We start from the raw sequence: 22,589 nt of genomic DNA on the forward strand, positions 1-22,589 counted from the left end.
GAAACGTTAATTGTTTGATTTGGCTTTCATTTAATATGCCTATTTTCCCCTTTTCTTTTAGTCCTTGGTTTATTGCTGTTTTATGTTTAAGTAAAAGCATTATTTTTATGATTGGGTTTTAATTTCCAAAAGCTGTCTCTTATGTGCGTGTGTATATATATATATATATATATTTGATTGTCTTACTAGAGTAATTAGTAGAAAACAAAATGAAAGGAAAGGAACCTTTACAAAAGTTTAGATTTTCTTGGCATTTATGCCCTTAAGTTTTCTAACATGATATTGGTTTAGTGGTGATGCTCAAGTTTATCACGTGTACGGTTGTGTATTCACTCAATTTATTCACTCAATTCTAGCAAAGGTAACTCTATTCAAGAGGTGTTATGGTGTTTTGAGTTTGTAATGCCCTGAGATGAGTTGTGCCAAAAGGGGTACACATTACTGAAGCAGAATGAATGTTCACCTTAGCAAATAAAGAAATTAGTGAAACATTTGACTGTCTTGCGTTAAGTTTATTTTTATTTTATGTATAAATTAATCACCCAAACACAATATTCATGGAAAACAAACAATTGTTCAATTTGCCATATCATAAGATGGTTGCAGGCTTGCAGCTGAGTCCCAAACCTGAAACACAAGCTTCCAGGTTAATGTTCTATTAGTCACTGAATTGGCAGTGCCACAACTAGCAAAAGGCTTGACCACTTCTGTTCATTTTGATTACACTGATACTTCCCACCGAGTTATTCTTATTGCCACTATAATGTTTGTGTTTCGTTTCATCGATGGTTATTTTCATATCTTAACTATATTCAGCAACTGCTTTTCAGTGCTTATGAATCTTAATAGCGCTTCTCAGATCTATAATAATTTTAATATTGGCATAGTAAATAATTGTTACAAGAGAACAATTTATTTGTGTACTTAATTATTTTCCCTCTTTTTCACGTCTATGCAATGTTACATTTTTTTGGCATGCTATGTCTTGATATATTTCATAAATCAGTTTTGTTGTACTTTGAGATGCAGGTGGTGCTGAGGGTTCAAAACAAAGCCGAAGTGAGAAGAAGAGTAGAAAAGCAATGTTGAAGCTTGGACTGAAACCTGTCACTGGCGTTAGTAGGGTCACAATCAAGAGAACCAAAAATGTCAGTTTATGTTATGTATATTATTGTGTGTGATTTATGTTAATATGTGGTCTAACCAATTTATTTTCCGCTTCAGATTCTTTTCTTTATCTCAAAACCTGATGTTTTCAAGAGTCCAAATTCTGAGACTTACGTCATATTTGGGGAAGCGAAAATAGAGGACTTGAGCTCTCAGTTGCAGACACAAGCTGCCCAGCAGTTCAGGATGCCAGATATGGGATCTGTAATGGCAAAACAAGATCAAGGTGCGGCAGCTGCGATACAACCTGAGGAGGAAGAGGAAGAGGTTGATGAAACTGGTGTGGAGCCCCATGACATTGATTTGGTCATGACTCAGGCAGGAGTGTCCAGGAGCAAGGCCGTCAAGGCTCTCAAGACTCACAATGGCGACATTGTTGGTGCCATTATGGAGCTCACTACTTAATTGGGTGTTGGGTTCAATTGGGTCGCATCCTCTTTGTATCTTTTTTTGTGGAATAATTTTGGAACTAGTATCTTCAATTTACCATAGCCAGACAATATCACCTTATCAAGCGTCTATATGTTTAGGTTTACCATTTGCCTGGTAATTTTGTTGTTTCCTACAAAATTCTGGGGTGACATTAAAGATCACATCCTTATTTTGACAGAACGATCACATGCTTGGTTAGATATGTTGTTTTTGTCTTCCATATACTCGGAACAACCTTCGGTATGTTCCTGTTATCTTTGAACCAATGTTGTACTAGAATTGTTGGTTTAGTTTAATATTATTTTGCAGCTTTTCAGATCTTGCGATTGCAAGTATTTTCATTAAAACCTGCTGTGAACATGCTTCTAACTCGGCTGAGCTTATCATAATAGTGTGTTGGTGATGGGAGGGGATTCTGTGTTTGTGCAAAAACAACGCGATGTGAATAATAGCCTTCGTGGTGTGACTTCATTCATAGTTAGTTCTCATAAGTATCACTTTGTATCGTTTCTTTAATTTTTAATGAAATGCAATAATTTTCTAAATAAATGTGTATGTAGAAAAATTGATATTGGGCATTTTTTTTTTTACTTCAAAAAGTGTAAATAACATTGTAAAAATGGAATTATTTAAAAGCCTATTTTGTTACTTGTCTAAGAAAATTTAAATAGACAACCTAAATATTTGTTAGTATGAAAAAGCCTTTTTTACTATTATAAAAAAAGCGTTTTTTAATCTTCATATAATTGGCCTGGCTTCTCACAAGAAGATAATTGGATTGCAAAAATTCGTCTCTTATCCACAATTTTTTTAAAAAATCGAAATTTTACTTATGCCATTTTGACGTAATCACATTGATAACTTTTAGACCCAGCTCCCACTCCACAAACTATATATATATATATTGTTTTTTTCCTCTTTTTTTCAAAATTTTTGGTTTATAAATTACATATTTGAAATTTCAACATCGAAAAAAAATCGGTATATATAATTATACTAAAATTTCGTTTTTAAAATTTGTGAAATAAAATATTTCAATATACATTAAAAAAGAGACAAAATTTTATATGCCAATAATTTAAAAAACAAAATTTCACCGGTTTATATATACATAGTAATTTTGAAAATAAAATATCTGTTTTTTGTTTTTTGTATTGTCTAGTCCATGCACAAAATATGGGGGTAGGGTTGAAATTAAATTATCCGAGAAGCATATGATAATGGATGATCGAGTGGGCTTAAAGAAGTTTTGGCCCAATAAATGTGAAGGGTTTGGCACAGGAGGAGAGAGGTAAATAGCAGCAAAAGTGTGACCCTCCTTTCTTTCATTCATTCATTCAGTGTTGTGTCATTTTCATTTACCTATTTATCGTATCGGAGTTAAGCCATGTCTCCAGGTCCCGTTATTGACGCTACCGCCGACGGACTCGACCAGCAACTTCCCTCCGTCGACGACTCACTCCTCAAGAAGAAAACTCTTCCTCAGGTTTCCCCATTTTCATCGTTTTCCATCTCTTTTCTATCTATACTTTTATTGCTTCTCTCATTTCTTTCTACGATCTGTTTTTCCATTAGGAAGAAGACGACGCTCCTGTTGTTGAGGACGACGACGACAAAGACGAATCTGATGACGACGATGACGATGATGATGACAAGGAAGACGGCGCTCAAGGTATAGCCGCTATTCCTTTTTGGCATTATTATATAGTATTAGCATCGTTTAAGGTCAAAATTACTATATAAAATTAATTATAATCACATAAATTCTATTCATATTGACAACGTTATTTCTCCGATTTGTTCTATCTTACAATTTTAAATTTTGAATCTTGTTGTAGAGTGTAGACCACCATAACAATCGTAGATATGGTTATTCTCTTTCGTTGATAATAAAATGAAAAAGAGAAATTTATTTTGACAGACAAATTTGACATCAAAATTCGACAAATTAGATTGTTAACGCAATTCAAATGCAGTTAATTATGTTTAGTGGATGGTTAGTGAATCAAGACTTTGAATGTTAACCACCATTTGTAAGTGTATATTTGAATGCAAATTGTACTTAATGAGTATCATGTATAATTGAACACTTGAAAATCATATATATTTGAACACAATTTGGATTTTTAATGAATGTATATGTATATTTGGATACTTGAAATTGGTGGTTAATGAGGTTCAAAATTGTGGTTAATTGTGTTCAGTTAATGGTTAATTGTGACACTTTGTTATGTTCATTAACCATCTACTAAACGTAATTAACCACATGTTTGAACCGTGTTAACTATCTAAGTTGTCAAATTTTTTTAAAAATAACACAGCTGAAAAAGTCCTTTGCAATAGTAATTTTTGTAAAATTAAAGTGTCACAAATTTTATGGTCATAGTTCAAGCCTATAGGGATTTTTGGCCTAGTTTGAGAAATCACAATGTGCATTTGCTTTTTATCATTATGTATGTATTTCTTCAATTGCAAATACTGTATATATGTTTGCCCTTTGATGTTATCTGTTGATTTATTTAATTGGACTGTGAGATGCAGGTGGTACTGAAAGTTCAAAGCAAAGCAGAAGTGAAAAGAAGAGTCGAAAAGCAATGCTGAAGCTCGGACTAAAGCCCATTACTGGTGTTAGTAGGGTAACAATCAAGAGAACAAAAAATGTGAGCTATTATTATCATTGTTGTTGTTTTTTCTGCAATCTTTATATCATAGATGGGGAGGCTTCTAATGAAATCATTTTATGACTTGGTAGATCCTTTTTTTCATCTCCAAACCTGATGTCTTCAAAAGTCCAAATTCTGAGACCTACGTTATATTTGGGGAGGCGAAAATAGAGGACTTAAGCTCTCAGTTGCAGACGCAAGCTGCTCAACAGTTCAGGATGCCAGATATGGGATCTATTATGGGAAAACAAGAACAAGGTGCTGTAGAGGATGGAGCACAGCCTGAAGAGGAAGAGGAGGTCGATGAAACTGGTGTGGAAGCCCACGACATTGATCTTGTAATGACACAGGCAGGAGTGTCGAGAAGCAAGGCTGTCAAGGCTCTCAAGAATCACAATGGGGACATTGTTGGTGCCATCATGGAACTAACTAATTAATTTTGCTTTATTATTATTTTTTATTTGTTTTATGAGGATGACTTTGGAACTTTTTCCATCATTAAGAGAGTGTAGTCAAACCATATCTATGGTCCATATGATTTGGTTTACCTTATAATTTTTGTTGTGCTTTGAATTTTGTGGTCCGACATGATGATCAATGATCATATTCTTTTGTTATATTTTAGCTCTATTTTGTTGCGCTATTAGATATGATGAAGTTTAACCTGGCTGAGCTCATGTCCTGTGACGGTTGGAGCTTGAAATGTTTGTTCAATATTTTTAGATTATTTTTCGGTTCAAGTGTTCGTTTACAGTATCTATTAAGTTGCATACGACAAGTTGTCTTATTCCAAGAAAAAGAAAAGGGTCACAATCAACCGACAGATACAATTACAGTTACACAGAAAATAAACCAAAGCAAAGTTATTTGCTATGTAATTAAGCAGGCAAAACCAGATGCAACACACCATACAATTTGTAAATCTTTACTGCTGCAGGAACTTCAATCCTTCCAACACCATATCTAGCTATTGACCATCCTGCAATTTGTTCTGATCTCTCCAGCATTACCTGTCAAGACACCAATTTGCCCCATCTTCACCATTGCATCTGCAAATTTGTCTGCCCATAGATAGGGATTCCTAGCATTTTTATTAACTTGCCTAGCTGTTCCAGTGTTAGTTAAGAGAGTCTGATCAGATGTGAACAAGCCTCTATCCTCTAAGATATTAATATAGTACCCTACATCTGCAGTTCCAGGGCTAGAAGGGTCCATTGGTACCGCCAAGTTTGGGTTTGTGTTGCCTTGTGGACACTGCCTCTTCAAAAGTGGTACATATGATGAATCTAAATTTGGATCCTGTTTTAAAGTGCTGCTGAAGTTGTATAATCTGTTGCTGAAAGCGGAGCAATGAGCACGTCCAATGGTATGTGCTCCTGCATACATAAAAGTATATGCCATTTACAAATTCAAGCTATAAGTTCAAACCATCTAAAAGTGTTAGTTAATTATCTTGAAACTCCTACCAGAGAGAGTGACCATTTCTTCTTGTGTTAACCCCTTCTTTGCAAAGAGTTGAGTTAGTTGGTTAACATTGAAAGTTGGAGGAGGTAAATCTGTTCTTGTATCTGATGCTAGTGATATTTTCCCATCCCTTCTTCCTGCAGGAACATCATAGCCAATCCCTCCAGCCTGCATGAAATGAAGAATGATGTAAGTTCATTTTGAAATAAGTACTTTACCATCAAATGTTTCTAGCTTACAGTAGAAAGACTTACTAACTCCACACTATCCCTTGCTGCAAATGCAATTATGTCAGCACATGAAACAGTTCCGTTGCATACTGCTTCAAGTTTAGCCTTGGCATTATCAATAACTTCAAACCCTCTGAGACTTGGTTTATTGGCTGGAGAGTCTTTTTCTGCAGTGTTTGAGGGAGTAGAATCTAGAAGTACTGATGCATCACACCCCTGCAATAATACGGTTAAAGTTAATGACATCACAATTAATCTAACTTCTCTGTAAAAAATAGCCTCTCTAACAATCCTAAGATGATACTGGCTAGGATCTCAATTTTAAGGCATGACATAAGCTCTTGTGGGATTGTTTGGCCAAACTTATAGAAATTGCTTATGACAAGTTCATAAATTATTTTCAGCTTATTTTCAAAAACTCTATATAATAGCTTATAAAGACAACTTATAATTTTTATGAAAACAATTTGACTTTCTTTTATCTTTTATTATAGAAATAACTTATACATAAATACTTGCATGGTAAATGTTTTATGTTATAAGTGTTTAATTATGTTAATCAAGTAGTCATCCCAAAAATGAATAACTACATCATTATGTGCAAGGTGCAATATTTGTTAAGGTATGTCCTAATATTATGACTTACTCTGATAAAGCAATCATGAAAATGCATTCTTACAAGCCCAGCAGCAATTCCAGGATTCTTATTGAAACTTTTTCTGACCTCATCTTTTACAATGAGCTCAGCCATACCACATGAATAGCTATAAAACCCAACTTCCAATTGAGAATGAGCACTTACATTCAAAAAATATATAACCAAAATAGTAATTACATAGTTAAGTTTTTTTGGATACATTTTCACTTAGTGCTGTTTATGTTCTTTGTAAGCTTATGGCACAATTATAGTCTATTTATACGTAGAAAAGCAATTATTAATGACATTATTTTAAACTAATTGCCATGTGATAAAGATATATGCTGAAACGTCACTATTATTTGATGATCAAGAATGCAAGTGATTGAGTCGGTGATAGGATGAACAATGCATTTTAGTTGACTTTGAGTGCACGAAAATCCAAATTAGTTGTTAAAATTGAGTACATAATTTAGTATAATAGACTCAAAAATTGGGATACATAATGTGCATGCCTATACTATGTGATGGTTTTGTTAAGGTGTTAGATTCCGCGAAAGAAGGCATGCATTATGGTTTTAAGATTTAAGCATTAAATATTTATAAAGTCGCATTGAAGAGTAGTTGTGTTTTTTTTGACTCAAGGAGTAGTTATGTAATCAGAACCATTATTTGTGAGGAGTCAGTTTATGACTAATGGGATTAGGTGGATTATGATAGGGTGATTATCAGATACCTGCTTTCATTGATTGTTCTACTCATGTATGCTTCGTGGTTCCATATAATCACTCTTGTTTTTATCTATATTCTGAAATGACAAGTCCCTATTTTGATATTTTCATTAAGTTTATATCACAAATATGAATAATGATAATTACACTTCTGTTTGAGTCTAAACTTTTGTACCTATCTTACTTGTTACTTGTTAGGATGACAAAATATCACACCATCGTCTTATTTTTACTCCATCATTTTATGATTCTTCTCATCATGTTAATATGATTCAAAATTGGTTTACTCTTTATTACACCTTCAACTTCTCTTCAATTAAATTTTATCTCTTATTAATCACCTTTTAGGTATAACCGACTAAAAAAATACTCAGGCCTAAGATAGATTTAAAAATAAGATTTTTAATATAATAATAATATTTCAATAAACTTTATGTATTTTTATTTAAATTTTATTTTTTGAGTTTTTTTAAATGTAAAATTATTTAATAAGTTATTGTAATCAATTTTGTTTAAAATTTCTTTTTAAATTGATATCAAATTCAATTTATTTAATTTTGTTGATATATTGTTGAATTTAAATGAGATTTTATTAGTTTTAAAACACTTCTAAAAGTTTAAACAATAATTACATAAATAGTTAACATTATTATATATGCATGTACAGGAATACAATTTTTTTTATATAATTAAGTGTATCAAATATATATCATTTTCTCTTACTTTATTACTCCTAAAGTTTTAGTTCCATAAATAAATCAAAGAAAAGGCTACAATTTTTTGTATTAATGAAAAAATTGAAGGGTAATGATGAGGTTTACTATCTTGTATGTTAGATGTTTTGACAGGGAATTAAGGAGAATTTCTCTAATATCGTGCCTTAGTATTTTGTTTGTTTTTCCTTCATTATTAAAAAATTAATTACCTAGTATACCCATATCATCTTGCACTATTAAAATTTTGCCAAGGATGGTATTTTACTATTTTATTAACAAATCTTGTATAGAATAAAATTCAAAATAAAACATAAACTTAATTATTAATAAGCCAAAATCCCAAAAAAGCAAAACTAGAGGATGTATTAAACAACACCCAAGTCATTAGCATTTCCCAAAAGGGAAATACTTTAGCCTAACTAATGCTAATTGAAAGGGCCCGTTTTGAAATGACCAAATGGTTTGATCATGCAATTTTGTGACTTTAGTCTTCTAGCACTTGTATTTAATATTTTTCTAAACTACACAAGCAATATTGAGTAAGCAGACCCAACACAGATATAAAAGAAAACAAATACGGATTAAGTTATATACAAACACAATAAAAGAGTTAAAGACCAAATTCCGCAGTATCTATGTCTGACAAAAGATAATAACGAGCTCTAGTGCATTTAAAAATTTATTCAGTCAAATAATCCAACTCTAGTGGCTTCTAGCCCAACAAGCTCCTCCTCTTCTAAATGTGTTCCCAGTCTGATGCCAAGTCGGAGTGATAATTAGGAAGCTGAAACTCGTAGGTTCTGCAAGGCTCAATTTCTTGACTATCGTCCAAATCCAGATGAATCTCTTTTGGGATTGACTTGTCCACAGCAGTGTAGGAATTGAGATCGGCATCCAGCCTTTTACTCTCTAGTACATTTTTTGTAATCATTGTGCCTTCTATTCCTTCACCAGAAAATCCAACTCCATCTAACAATTTCTCCGTTGAAGATACAGAGCTTGAATCTTCAGCAGCCCGGGATCTAAGAATGTGAAATCTAGCTAAAACAGATGTCTCAAAATCAGTCTTGTTTTTTCCAGGAATAGCTGAATCCTTACAAGAATTAACCTGGTTTTGATCATCTATTTCTCTAGGTGCCAACTTGTCTGCTATGTTTGATGGTGTCTCCAAATCATTAGTATTGATGCATGATTTGTCCGTCCGGGCTTTAATAACACGGTATCTGGCCATAACAGAAGTCTCGTCATTTCCAGCCGCCTCCTTGTTTGTGCCAGAAACAGCATAATTCCGGATGAAACTATACAAGTTTTGACAACCCCCTGCTTCAGGTGTCAATGAATTAGACATGTTCGTATCAGAAGAAAATTTCAACTGAGATAGTTCCTTTGGGTTCGTACTAGAAGAATCTAAGAAAGCCAAATCCTGAGCAGAAGAATCAGAGTTTAGACAATTATTCACTTCAATTGCAGAACTCTGACTTCTGCTTAAAATTGGAATAACCTCAGATTTTGATTGCTCCTCCGTGTCTACAGCAAATATTATGTATTATATAAAGATACAAAAGAAGAACATTAGCTTAAAAACTAAAGGATAAAAACCGAGTCATATTGAGAAAGGGAACAAAGTATCAACCTCTTTGCTTAAATGTGTGTTTCTCCATTTCAATCTTCATTTGATTATAGCGAGCTTTATAAGAGACAGAACATAGTGCCGCTTCAGCCTCGAGCCATAGATTTTTATACAATAGAGTCTGAGGCTCTGTTGCTCCATCATCATCATCAAAATTCTCGCTAAGAATGTTCTTTAGAGCCTAGAAATCAAATGTAGACAAACACAATTGAATTTTTCAGTTCAGCTGTAATTCCCTCTCTTTCTAGTTGAAGACATGTATTAGTAAAGAGACAGAAATAAGACTGCTTGAGATATCAAAGTACCTTAGTCATGCTCTCTTCCTTTGTCATTTCTGCGCCACCGCTTGAGGAAATGGAGTCCGAATGCTTCCATTGTGGCTTTCCAGATTCAAAAAACAGATCTGCCTTTTGAGCAGGCAGATTCTCAAGCGCATCTATAGGCATTTTCTCTGCCTTTGTCATTTCTGCACCACCCCTTAAATAAATGGAGTCTGAAAGTTTCCAATGCGACTTCCCAGATCCAAAACCTGCCTTTTGAGCAAGCAGATTTTTATGCTCAATCATAGAGCTCTCTGGTTCTATCTTGGTCAATTGGGGTCCCTTGAAACACACAATTCGAGAAAACATTTGGAGAACATACAGAGGTAGTAAAGAGCTAATAATTTAAAAACTTATGTAAAATAATACTGCCTGCTTCAATAACAAGGAAACAAAAAAACACAGAAGCCCATCCTTTTCCCTCTAATATTGTCTAAACATAATATGAATTAGAAAAAAAATTATTGTATGCATTATGTAAAGCTACATATATCTCTCTACTGTTATTACATTTTACAAAATATGTATGTATTGATCTTCGTTATCTTTTAAAGTCGAAAACGTAGTATTGATGTATTATAACATATAGACTGGATTTCTAGCTCAGAAACTTACATTGGCACCAACCATGTTGCATTTGCATCTCATTCTCTTAAAATAGATAACTTACTACACATGAAGATACACCACGCTAACCTTTGCGATTGTACTGGACAAGCTCAAGGAAAATTGCTACTGGCAAAATTGTAATTTACATTGAGATGGGTTTTGGACAAGGTTCTAACTAAGGTCCACAACACAACATAAATACATTTAAAAACTGAACTGAACAAGATAGCCACAGAATTGATCTACAATCTATCTTGAAAGGACAGCACCTATAACATGGTAAAACCGATTTCTCCCCTACCTTGCATTGTACAAAAAGCATTCTTCTTTTTCATTCTCTCAATCTCACTTTTTTATATACCACATAAGCACTCTTTGAGCTATATTACAATCCATTTTTCAATCCAAACACATGTCATAGGAAAAGCCATCAAAATCACATGTGAAGTAATGTTTACAAGGCCCAATTGCCCTGGTGACCTCATGTTTTTAGGCTTCAAACGAAGTTCAACACTACAGAGAGGGACGTTTAAGTATATATTCAGTAATTATTTTGTTTGATCCAAAAGTTATTATCATGTTGAATGAAGGTCAATTTACTATGAGGGTCACAAAATGTGTATGTTTTTCAGATTTTGTTGTTTCCTATGATACATGTTTCGAAAAAATGAATTTTCGTTTGTTAAATTCATATCATTTATCAATGAGGCAAACAAACAATATAAATTTTCAGTAACTCGTTTGAGAAAGTGTTTCCTATCCTCTGCAGGGATGTGGGTTATTATTGAATAGAAGTAATTAGAACATACCCGTTGAAGGTCACATGATTCTTCAGCACATCTAAAAGTTTCTGGCTGGTGGAAAATACGTTCTGGAGCCGGGGAAATTTGCTCAGCTTTCTTCAACAAACAAGTATTAAGATTACTGATCACATTTCTAAGGATATTGCAATCTCGATCTTTCAGTTCACAGGCATCATTTAAACAATGATTAAGAACCAATTGTGACAAATTTTGCATAGTATCAACCAGAATTTGGACATTTAATTTCTCAGTTGATACATTCGCAGCTGATTTTTCAGGTGCAGTAGGTGCATCTTCCACTGAAGAAGACAAAGACAGTGCATGTCCTCCAGTATGCGATGTACCAGACTCCAAGCATACATTCTCATTGCATTCCGCGTCTGCACCACCAACGCATAGTTTTTGAGACACTGATTTGTTTTCCTCTATATCTTGATGCTCGTCATGAGAAGATCCAGACTCACAATCAATTGGCTTGGTTGGTGGTACACTATTTCCCTTCATTTTGGTAATATCGTCTTGATGTAGAAGCCCGTAACCACAACATGGGGCAGACTGAAAAGGTCCAGCATTTACTGCACCATCTGACTTGCAATCTTCAGACACAAATCTAGTTTCTGAAAATTTCCTGGGAGAACCCTCTGAACTTGTTTCCTGACCAACAATTCGAATGTGCATTGGGAAGCTGCTGTCACATGACTTTCTCACATTACTATCTGTATCAAGCCGAAAATTCTGAGGCTCCTGAATTACAGAATTAAAGCACTCTTCATTTTTGGGCACATGTTCTGGAGGTAAAGCCTCAGAAGATTCATAATAAGAAAAGTGAGCAGTAGGAGCTCCCTTCCAGCAAGGTGAGTCTACAGAGGGATTACATAGATCACCACACTCAAGCAACTTATCAACAGAATTGGCATGCTGAATAGCATTGAGTCTCAAGGTTGAAAGACCTAGATTTGGATGGAGGTTCTGAAATTCATTGCTTGCTTTATTATGTATATAGTCCACAACATCCTCTGAAACATTCATGTCTGAAATCATTGCATTGTTTGATGAGGAAGGTTCATTTATATCTAGATGCATGCGGAGATGACCTAAACCAAAGCAACCAGCAGTTCCATAACTAGGCGTCGGATGAGCCTCTTTTAAATCATAGAAATTATTGTGTCCAAGGTCTCCATCTGGTACAATAATGCCAGTGTTAAAATCTGTAACTGATCCTGTTATAGGTGCTGGAGGAACTGTATCAACTCTTGATAGTTTATCTTGCTGCCCCAAGTGTTTGTCATAAACCCCAGTATACTGAAAGTGATGGTTCCCTGAATCCACAGCTAACTTCAAAGGAGCCTCATGATGAGTTTCTACAGACAACGAAGGGGATTGTAAACCTGATGTATGAGAAAAATCAACTGGCATGGGTTTGGTAGTTCTCCACCAGCAAGATTTATCATCTAAGTGATCCGCACTTGTAGGCAAGCTATGTTTCTCCCAACCAATCATATGTGGAACTTCACCATGACTGTCAGTTATATCTTGACACCCTGCATTTAAAAATAAAAATAAAACTTATTTTGGACATAGATAAAAAGTTGGCTTTCTATTTGGCATCACCCAAATACAATACTGCTTTTCTTACTTAATTGTTTCTTTAAGCACATTTTTCAACAATACTTTTCAATCGTCATTTTAGTTAGAAATGAAGACAGAGCATTGCTCTTATAAGTTAGTTAGAAAACTTAAATTGAAAAATACTTTCAGGAGATGTCATTTCAAATGACAAAAGCCTCATTGCAAGTTTGAAACATTAATTTTGTATTAGTAACTAACTTAAAAATGCTTGTCTGACAGAGAAAAACTGCATACAATTACAAACTACTGTTTCATTTATTTGTTCTCTTTTTTAGAGTTTGCTTATTTCAAATGCAGTATGTGTTCCATTCTTCAGGTGAGCATTTTTCAAATACATCATGTAGTCTTTCTCGGTAAAACATCCTCTAAATCAGAGACAATATACTTCCATAATCTGATAGAAATACTCTCAAAAGCCCAGATTTTTGTCTAATATTTTATTTTATATTGCATAACATAATTACTGATTTTGTCTATATAGTATATAACATTCAGATTAGTTAAGAGTTTCTCAGTGGTGGAGGTAATAAGCTAGTAAACGTTTCAAAAACCCTTTTCTCTTGATAACTCTTATATCAACAATGCAACCGAAGAGAATTACAAGACAATTTCAGTATTCATAATATACACATTGAAGAATCAAAATCCACTTTGAGTTAAAGAACATTTATGAATTATGCAATATACAATGAGCTATGGAAATTAGAAAAACACAATAAAATAAAAACAAGATAAAGTAGCAAATATACCTAAGTTAATCCTTTCTTCAGCAACAGAACCAGCAAAATTTGTTTGATTTGAGGACCACCTACTCCCTCCAATTCCCACCTGTTTACTCTTACCATTGTCGAACTCTGAAAACTGATTAGCAGCACTTTGACCAGAAAACCCTAACTCGTGTGACTTTTTAGCATAATCAGGTTGATCCGATAATGTAAAACCGGAAAAAGAAGTCCAATTATCGGGTACAATCGAAGAAGAATTTCGATCAGGGACCGCAAATGGAGCATAATATTGTGGTGGTTGAACAAGACTTGGTTTTGGGGCATTATTAGAGTCTAGAACTTGAAACCCTGGATAATTAAATTGATTTGAAGAAACAGAAGAAGGAGAATTCAAAAATGAATTATTGTTGTATCGATAAGGGAAGGTAGGGTACATAGCATCATCAGATTGATCAATGGAAGATATTCGATTAACGCTAAAAGGTGTAGCCGAAGCTGATAAATTTGAAGAAGATGATGATGCGTAATAATTGGCCCAATCGTTGTACGTGCCAAAACCCTTCATCGCTTAACGATCTAATTATGAAACACGAAAATTAACATCGTCGTTAACAAGAGTAAAATTATGGAAAGCGAAAAGGAATTGAAAAAAAAAAAGGATTGAAATTGGAAAATGGTTAGCGAAAGATAGAGATAAATATTAATAGGAATGGAATTGTACGTACGTACCAAAGAGGAAGAAGAAGAGCATAACTAACTGCAAGGACGCCAGAGAAGGCTTCAGTATCTCCGCTATATATTTCAGTTTCGCTTTTTTTTCTCCAAATTTGTATTTACCTACCCCTAATATAAGCTAAAAATATATATTTTTAAAACTCATTTTTTATTTATTTTAAACTATTTTTTTAACAAGTGCCTTGACTCCATAACAATAACAATTACACTCTTCTAGAATTTAACTCTGCATAATTTTCCCCCTAACTTATATATCTATTAATCATTTAATAAAAAAACACTAGAATGAATATTTTAATTATGCAATTAATAAATAATCACGTATTTTAAAATTATAAATTTTAGATATTTGATTGTATTTCTATAAATTAAAGTAAAAATTATAATTATATCATATAATAAATGCTTAAACTATATAGTGTCTAAAAAAAATATTTAATGTAGTTTTTTTAATGAATACAAGATACGTGAGTGTTTTTAAAAAATTAAAGGGATGTATATGTTATTTAAAGATAATTCATAGAAGGTCAATGTAATTTTCCCTTCATTTAATTATAAATCCTTTTCATTGTTTTTTGGTCTATACATATAACGCTCTTTCTATCTATGAATTGTGATTGATATATGATGGGAAAACAAATATGTAAAAACTAGAACAGAATCGTGGCTACTTTTTGTACCTAACAAGTATAAATATATATTTTATAACATATATTTATATAAATAATTTAACTGTACAAGAAAATAATTTTACACCGACAATCAATTATAATTAAATTTTATAATATGTTTTTACAATTGATGAATAGTTATTAAATAACGCTGTAAAATAAAGTGCGATTTTATTAAACTTTAATTTTATTGTGGTAATGCATGTAAATATAATAATATATATTATTATGTATTTTTATAGGGAGAAAAATCTTCCACGTAAGTCAATTTTACATTGATGTTCAATAAACATATAATAAATGATATCATTTTTAAAAACAATTATAATATATAATTAAACGATAATGGTTACAATATATTACACTTACATTTATATATTTTATCATTTATTTTTACGTATTTTAGTACATTTGTCTATATTTTTTTAATTGAATATTTGTCTATCTTATATATTTTCATACTACAAACAATGTAGTAACCCATTTTTGTAATTGAATATTTGCCTATCTTATATATTTTCATACTACTAACAATGTAGTAACCCACCAATAAATTTTTTGTAAGATTTGTGGTATTTAGTAAACTTCAATGTCTAAATTGTATCGCCAAAAAATATGTCTAAAGTTGCTGAAAGATTAAATACGTACAGAACTGTATATATAATGTGACGTACCTTATTGAATGGCTAGAGGCAAAAACTAGGACCAACAAAATCAATGGATCTTTCTTAACAAACAAAACCGATGAATCAAGTAACCGTGTTTCGTCCAAAACCAATTATTTCAAATAGTCACGCTTACATTTTTTCATATCTTTTTATATTGCTTCCACACACTAAATAAACATAGATTAATTGGAAGATTTAAAAATTTAAACATCTTTTTAGAGTGACCACTCCAAACTGACTCTATTTCATACTCAAGTCATTTCTTTTCCCCCATCTCTTCTTTTCTATTTTGCTAACCCTAAAAACACTTTTTCTACTATTTGATTTATCATTAAAATTACATTTAACGTCTCATATTTCACAAATTTAAAAGTCTCGATCAAGATATAAGATTTTATTTTCTCACATTTTTATTTTAAATTCACATATTTTTTATTCTCTAATTCTATTTGAACCAATTGATTTATAGGTGATTTTGACATGTACAATATTCAGATGAACATATCATTAAACTTTTAATTAATGTATAATTTTATTCCTTAATATATGGACCTAATTAGATATCAGACTTAAATGTACTTATTGTTCATTTGTTTTGTTCAGTTGAAGATTTTAGTCTTTACATTTTGTTTCTCTAAATCTTTAACCTCTAAATTTGTAGAATTACACAATTTTAGTCCTTAAGTTATCTTTTTAATCAATATTTAATGAAAAATACTGACATAAAAATAAATTAGTGACGTGTCCACTATTTTATTGTAATCCCACAAATGAAAAAACTAATTTAAAAAAAAAAATAGAGAACTTAGAATCTAGATATGAACAAAATAGTGCAAATTGTTAAACAATATAACCATCAATTTTTTGGTTCGGATATAACCATTTGTTGAAAAGGTTCGAATACTAACTCAATAGTGGGCCTACTCTCGGCCCAACGTTCCACTAAAATACAAAAGCCCATAATGATAGGCTTTATAAGCAACACATACATGTACCCGTTTTCTCATTCTCCGTTAACGCGACGCTTTTTGTTTTCGATGATACGTTGGTTGATTTCAATTTGAAAGACGGGTTCTTTATCTTCAAGAAAACAGTGAAACACCCAACATCAGGTTTCTCATCGAATCTTTGTGAAACCAATTTATATCTGCATTCGTTGTGAAACCCATTTTCTCATTTTTGATTATTCAAGAACTTTTCAATCCTCTGCTTGAGAAAAAAAAACTCTAATTGGGGAATGTGCTCTGTCTCAAAACCCCTATCTTGGTTCCAAGATTTTGAAAAACACTTTACGTTTGTTACGAAAATGGAGTTTTTACATGATTTTGGAATTTCATTTCAACAATTTTTGTCCCTGTCTGGTTTATAATTGGGTTACCCATTTTCTCATTCTTGATTATTCAATAACATTCAATCTTCTGCATAAAAATAAAGAGATTATTCGATTTTGTAAATCAAAATTTAACAGGGTATACAAACCCTAAAAGTCTGAATCACTGCAAGATGGAATCCTTTTTCAAAAAAGACTGTTTGACATCAATTTTTTAAAGACTAATTTTTTGTTTGATATGGTAAATTTGGAACTTTCATTCCAACATATTTGCATTCATGCCTGTTGGGATACAAATTTTCTCATTCTTTGTTAGTTAAGAACATTCAATCATCTGCTTGAGAAAAAAATCATAATTGAGCAAAACATGTTTTGTACCAAGATCCTATTTGGTACCAATATTTTGAAAGGAATATTTTTCGTTGGATATTCTAATTTTGGAATTTTCATTCCAACATATTTGCATTGATTACCTGTTGGGAACTTCATTATCTCATTCTTGAATTATTCAAGAACATTCAATCTTCTGCTGAAAAATAAAAGAAGAGCAAATGTGTTATGTCCCAACACTCGGTTCCAAAATTTTGAAAAACTTTGTACAGTTATTACGATGATGGAGTCTTATACAATTTTGGAATTTTAATTCCAAAAATATTGTCTGGCCCAGTTTATAAGTGAGCAAATGTGTTGTGTCCCAAAACCCTATTTGGTTTCAAAATTTTGAAAAAGAATTTACACGATGATGGAGTCTTATACAATTTTGGAATTTTAATTCCAATAATATTGCCTCACCCGATTTATAAGTGAGCAAACTTGCTATGTCCCAATACTCTATTTGGTTCCAAAATTTTGAAAAACTTTTTACAAGATGATGGAGTCTTATACAATTTTGGAATTTTAATTCCAAAAATATTGTCTCCCCCGATTTATAAGTGAACAAATGTGCTATGTCCCAAGACCCTATTTGGTTCCAAAATTTTGAAATTTTTTTTTCCGATTGTTACAATGATGAGTCTTATACAATTTTGGAATTTTAATTCCAAAAATATTGCCTCACCCAATTTGTAAGTGAACAAATTTGCTATGTCCAAGACCCTATTTGGTTCCAGAAATTTGAAAAACTTTTTACAGATGATGGAGTCTTATACAATTTTGGAATTTTAATTCCAAAAATATTGCCTCGACCGATTTATAAATGAGCAAACTTGCTATGTCCCAAGACTCTATTTGGTTCTAAAATTTTGAAAAACTTTTTACAATTGTTACGATGATGGAGTCTTATACAATTTTGGAATTTTAATTCAAAAAATATTGCCTCGATTTTATAGTTACGATGATGGAGTCTTATACAATTTTAGAATTTTAATTCCAAAAATATTGCCTCACCCGGTTTATAATTGAGATGCCAATTTTCTGATTTTTGATTATTCAAGAATCAACAATCTTGCCTAAATAAAAAGGAATCTTCAATCTTCTGCTTAATAAAAGAGAATCTTAAAGTTTGTTAATCAAAATTTGTCGGGTATACAAATCCTACAACCCTATGAATAGCTGCAAGATGGAGTCTTTTTTCAAAAAAATCGCTGCAGGAATCCATGAATATACTTTGTTTCATAAATTTTGAAAGGGATGGATGCCTTAACCGTAGAGTTTGGTTTGTGAATTGATAAGTGAAATAAAATGTTTTTTCATTTTCTAAAAATCGGGTGGTATACATGTCTTGATGGCCAAAAAATGATGGATGATGCCTTGATGTAAAAGCTAGTTGTTGCTTTAAAGCATGGATGGATAATTTGATGCTTTGATGACCATAGTCCCTTTGCAATTGCAATATGAGGTGATTGGAGGTATACTAGCTCTTACCTCTTATGATAGAGTATAAGAGTTATATTTCTTGTCTTATGCAGCTGGCTCGTTGAAGCATGGGAATTGAGGGATTAGCCTATCTGTTATTGTTGGATTGTCTTGTGCCTGGTATTTAGGCAGTACAAATATACTCAGTGGAATCACAAAGGGAGCTATGTTTGGTGTTGAGTGGATGGGAGGAGTGCCATGGAGTGGAAAACATGATACGATGGACAATGTATCTGTCAATGCTTATTACTGCAAGACCTATTATGAAAATCGGATAAAATGAGGGGTTCGTTGGTGGAAAGACGGTGTGTGATAAATGGATAAAATTTGGTAGGTGATGGTATAATAATTGGATATCACTTGATTTGAGTTGATAATTGTTAGTGCAAGTCTTGGAATTAGGAATTCAATACAAGCAAGCTCTTATCAGTGTGTGTACAACAATTGCAACTGGGGAATTGATCATGTAGGTGGTACAGCCTCTAGGTCGGTTATCTAGTATACAAACTTGCTGTGATGACCATTCTTTCGGACAAATATTAGTATGTAGCATAGGTGTTTGTTGCATATTTACAGCAGTTACCAATTTACTTGCTTTGGGGTGTTGGGTTAGTCTCGGTTCTAGTTTTGAGACTTGTGGATATAAGATTCTGTACTATTGATGCTTAAACTGTGCACTCCTTGTGCTTCGGTTACAACATTTTAAATATACTTTTCAATTAAAAATAAAACCAAGTCATGAAGTTTTAGTCTATCAATTTCAATGTGTTTTTAATATATGTGGCATAGTTTGCCTCTGGATTCCAAGATGATATGCAGTGACAGTAATGCCCCTTACCCTTAGCTTTATGAGAGGGGTTAATCATAGGAATGAGATAATTGTGACTTATGAAAAGGAAATATGTACTTTTTATAGTGTAATTGTTTTATGATAAATTGCAAAATGATTTTGAGGAGGAACTCTCTGAAAAAAGTAAACACAAGATGCTTTGACTGTATTTATTTTGAAAAGTAATTTTAGTCTTTACTTATAAAAGTAATGTTAATTTGAGATCTATAGCTAAGGTAAATTTTCAGATGTAAAGGCTGGTTGTGGCTAATGCAACCATTGTGTGATCTAAGTTAGAAAGTGTTCCGAAGCCCAGATCTTGGTTGCTCATACATGTGAAATCTTCACAATGTTAGAGTTATACTCGTTATGTTTTCTAATGATTATTTTTTGTCTTATTTATTATTAGGGTTCTTATTAATCAAATTGTGCAGTGATCTTATTTGCTAGCTCAGTAACTTGGTACTGCGGCTTGTTTGTACTGATAAACCACAATGTCAGGTTTTAATTTGGCTTTTGTGTTTTGGAAGAATGCATATATTGGCAATTTAAATGAGCTAGCTTACGCTCAAGAATTTATGAACATGGTTTCAAATTTATTAGCGGTTGGATTTCAAATGCTGTAAACCATTCAATTGCTGTCAAATTAACCATTCACGGGTGATTGCTTTGGTATAATGACTGTTCCTTAGGAATGAATTTCACAGTTAAATCACTTAACAAGACTTGTGTCAAGATAAAATCCAAATGTGCTAAGGAGCTTAGATGGGTTTTAGAACAAAACCAAACACTAAAAGAGGTTAATTTTTCAAGAACATGTCTTAAAGCTAAGAGAACTGTATATAAGCTGGACTGTTTAAGAATCGGAGTCTGCAAAATTTGCATCTAACTGGAAACTTGTTTGGCGGAATAGGCGTCGAGCATTTACTTTGTCCTATAAACAGATTGTCATCACTGCAAATGAAAGCCAACACTGATTTGAAATGTGTTACTTTTGGTGGAGGGAGAACAAGAATAGGAAGGGATGGTTTAGCAGCTATAACACAGTCTTTCATAACGAATGAGACAGTGATGCGGTTTGGTATACAAGATGCTGAGAGTTTGAGACCAGATAATTTTGTTTAAATCTTCAAGAGCTTAGAGAAGAATGCAGCTAGAAATGTTTTTGTTTACAAGGATGCAAAGGTGTTTAAGGAGAGACATTGCCGCAGACAATTATGGAGACATTGCAGATAAATCCTTGGATTGAAGAAATTGATCTATCAAGAACATCTTTACACAACTTTGGAAAGACTATAGAGTTTATCAATGACTTGGCCAGAATGATCAGAACCTTGAACCTGAATTGGATTTGCTCAAAGTCTATGGCTTTGGACCACTTCATTAAAATACCTTAAAGCGAATGCCACTAACCAACAGCAGTTTGTAAACACTACCAGAGAAGGTATTTGTGTGACACTTAAGTTACACGGCACTTAAAACATGCTTACACACATTAAAACTACACTAAACATCCATTTGATGTTGAAATTGATCCTTCTCAAACACCTCTCACATTTTCAACAATAAAGTGTAGTGGTTTGGTACTTGCTAGTACTAGGTTTAACCTTGAAGCTTGTCGAAGGGCATTGGTTGTGTTTGTGATTTTAGATGAACAACCTTTTAAAGTAGTAGAAGGGGAGGGTTTTAAACACCTTTGTGAATAACAAAGATGAAAAGTTAAGATTGAAAATCTCGTTGAAGTCAAATTGTCGTAGCGTGTGGTATTAACTACAAGCTGCTAGACTTCTGTCTAAAACCATTTTTATTTGACCCTTATAGTGATGCTTGTACACGTGGTGATGAAAATTTTGAAATTATAGTTTGGTGGAAACATAATTAATTACACACATTAAAACTGCACTAAACATAATTTTGACCCTTATAGTGATGCTTGTCACAGATATTATGACCACTCCAGTTAGAGGATATTTTTTTTACTCAAACTTAAGGATATTTGAATTGAATGTAATTACAAATTGTTTTAATTTTGACTTATTTTTTTGAACTTGTTCCCAAGTGTGCAGCACAAGTGGGTCACATTTAAAACCCAAATTTGGTTAATCACATGACACATTGTATTTGCATGCTTAATATAATATATGAGCCTCTGGCATTGTGGCCTTGTGGGATGGAGATTTGGCATTTACCATTTAATAGTCCTCTAATGTTTAAGACTTTAAGTTTCAAGTTACAATTTTTCATAGTCTCTTTGAACATAGTGCCATTGAGCATATTATTCTACAGCAACATGAATGAACAATATAACTATAATTTAGTTATTTAAGACTTGTGTGCTTGTGAATTTGTAAGAAAATATTTTATTTGAGGTCATTTCTGTTTGTCTTATTTGATGGTCTGATAGATCAACTATTGAAAAATCAATAGATTGGGGCTATTATTGGTAAAAAACACAGAAATTTACGAATTCAACCAAAATTTAGTCCGGCCTAAGAACTGGCCCAACCTGCCATACTCTAACTGAACCGCCTGCAACCTGAGACCCGACTTGTCTGATCACTTTTAGAGTAATCAATCGATGACAAATTCTACTATGAGATATATTCTGCAGGAGAAAGACAAACAATAGGCTGTTCTGTCATGGCTTCATCATGGCAAACATTATAAGATGGGTTCCAATCTTATGAGCTGCATTTGGTGTCTCGCCACGACTTCTTATTACATCAGATGATTCAGACTTCATTAT

The 22,589-nt window shown here is 32.8% G+C and overlaps 4 protein-coding genes and 1 long non-coding RNA gene across 7 annotated transcripts in view; 3 read left to right on the forward strand and 2 right to left on the reverse strand.

Annotated features, from left to right (window-relative positions):
• The window catches only part of LOC101490301 (nascent polypeptide-associated complex subunit alpha-like protein 2), a 2,833-nt gene extending 916 nt beyond the window's left edge, over positions 1-1,917 (forward strand). The window contains exons 3-4 of the mRNA XM_004502714.4: positions 1,030-1,148; positions 1,225-1,917. Coding sequence (XP_004502771.1) covers positions 1,030-1,148; positions 1,225-1,572 — 467 coding nt within the window. The 3' untranslated portion in view covers positions 1,573-1,917. The remainder of the gene's footprint in view (positions 1-1,029; positions 1,149-1,224) is intronic.
• Positions 1,918-2,844: 927 nt separating this feature from the next.
• On the forward strand, positions 2,845-4,881 carry LOC101490620 (nascent polypeptide-associated complex subunit alpha-like protein 2). Its single transcript, XM_004502715.4, has 4 exons — positions 2,845-3,085; positions 3,175-3,271; positions 4,141-4,259; positions 4,352-4,881. The coding sequence occupies exons 1-4, from the start codon at positions 2,987-2,989 to the stop codon at positions 4,697-4,699; spliced, it is 663 nt and encodes a 220-aa protein (XP_004502772.1). The 5' UTR covers positions 2,845-2,986; the 3' UTR covers positions 4,700-4,881.
• A 141-nt stretch (positions 4,882-5,022) lies between these two features.
• Positions 5,023-6,856, reverse strand: LOC101491463 (peroxidase 5-like). Its single transcript, XM_004502718.4, has 4 exons — positions 6,603-6,856; positions 5,981-6,172; positions 5,729-5,894; positions 5,023-5,638 (listed from the first exon to the last, which is right to left on the reverse strand). Exons 1-4 carry the CDS (start codon positions 6,813-6,815, stop codon positions 5,226-5,228), a joined length of 984 nt encoding a protein of 327 aa, XP_004502775.1. The 5' UTR covers positions 6,816-6,856; the 3' UTR covers positions 5,023-5,225.
• A 1,745-nt stretch (positions 6,857-8,601) lies between these two features.
• On the reverse strand, positions 8,602-14,633 carry LOC101490944 (uncharacterized). 2 transcript variants are annotated; one of them, XM_004502717.4, is made up of 6 exons: positions 14,486-14,633; positions 13,781-14,332; positions 11,409-12,943; positions 9,976-10,272; positions 9,674-9,851; positions 8,602-9,567 (listed from the first exon to the last, which is right to left on the reverse strand). In XM_004502717.4, exons 2-6 carry the CDS (start codon positions 14,319-14,321, stop codon positions 8,777-8,779), a joined length of 3,342 nt encoding a protein of 1,113 aa, XP_004502774.1. In that variant the 5' UTR covers positions 14,322-14,332; positions 14,486-14,633; the 3' UTR covers positions 8,602-8,776. The 2 variants fall into 2 exon arrangements, with proteins under 2 accessions (XP_004502774.1, XP_012571931.1); XM_012716477.3 differs by having other exon boundaries at positions 14,482-14,588.
• A 2,083-nt stretch (positions 14,634-16,716) lies between these two features.
• On the forward strand, positions 16,717-19,772 carry LOC105852214 (uncharacterized). Of its 2 annotated transcripts, none has more exons than XR_001144017.3 (2): positions 16,717-18,997; positions 19,068-19,772. It is a non-coding gene; the product is annotated as an uncharacterized lncRNA (long non-coding RNA). The 2 variants fall into 2 exon arrangements; XR_012163248.1 differs by having other exon boundaries at positions 16,717-16,942.
• Positions 19,773-22,589: the final 2,817 nt, after the last annotated feature.

The sequence above is a fragment of the Cicer arietinum genome, chromosome 5, assembly GCF_000331145.2.
Source record: "Cicer arietinum cultivar CDC Frontier isolate Library 1 chromosome 5, Cicar.CDCFrontier_v2.0, whole genome shotgun sequence".
Classification (NCBI taxonomy): domain Eukaryota; kingdom Viridiplantae; phylum Streptophyta; class Magnoliopsida; order Fabales; family Fabaceae; genus Cicer; species Cicer arietinum.

Bases quoted from the DNA above. Each gene is read 5' to 3' on its own strand.
- LOC101490944 (XM_004502717.4), bottom strand. From the start codon at position 14,321: ATGAAGGGTTTTGGCACGTACAACGATTGGGCCAATTATTACGCATCA. The intron at 10,273-11,408 runs GTATGTTCTAAT...GTGTGTTTCAAG, and splicing joins AATCATGTGACCTTCAACGG to GGACCCCAATTGACCAAGAT. The intron at 9,568-9,673 runs GTTGATACTTTG...TATTTGCTGTAG, and splicing joins ACACACATTTAAGCAAAGAG to ACACGGAGGAGCAATCAAAA.
- LOC101490620 (XM_004502715.4), top strand. From the start codon at position 2,987: ATGTCTCCAGGTCCCGTTATTGACGCTACCGCCGACGGACTCGACCAG. The intron at 3,086-3,174 runs GTTTCCCCATTT...TTTTTCCATTAG, and splicing joins AGAAGAAAACTCTTCCTCAG to GAAGAAGACGACGCTCCTGT. The intron at 3,272-4,140 runs GTATAGCCGCTA...TGTGAGATGCAG, and splicing joins CAAGGAAGACGGCGCTCAAG to GTGGTACTGAAAGTTCAAAG.
- LOC101491463 (XM_004502718.4), bottom strand. From the start codon at position 6,815: ATGTATCCAAAAAAACTTAACTATGTAATTACTATTTTGGTTATATAT. The intron at 6,173-6,602 runs GTAAGTCATAAT...GTATTATTGCAG, and splicing joins TTCATGATTGCTTTATCAGA to GGGTGTGATGCATCAGTACT. The intron at 5,639-5,728 runs GTAGGAGTTTCA...TTATGTATGCAG, and splicing joins AGAAATGGTCACTCTCTCTG to GAGCACATACCATTGGACGT.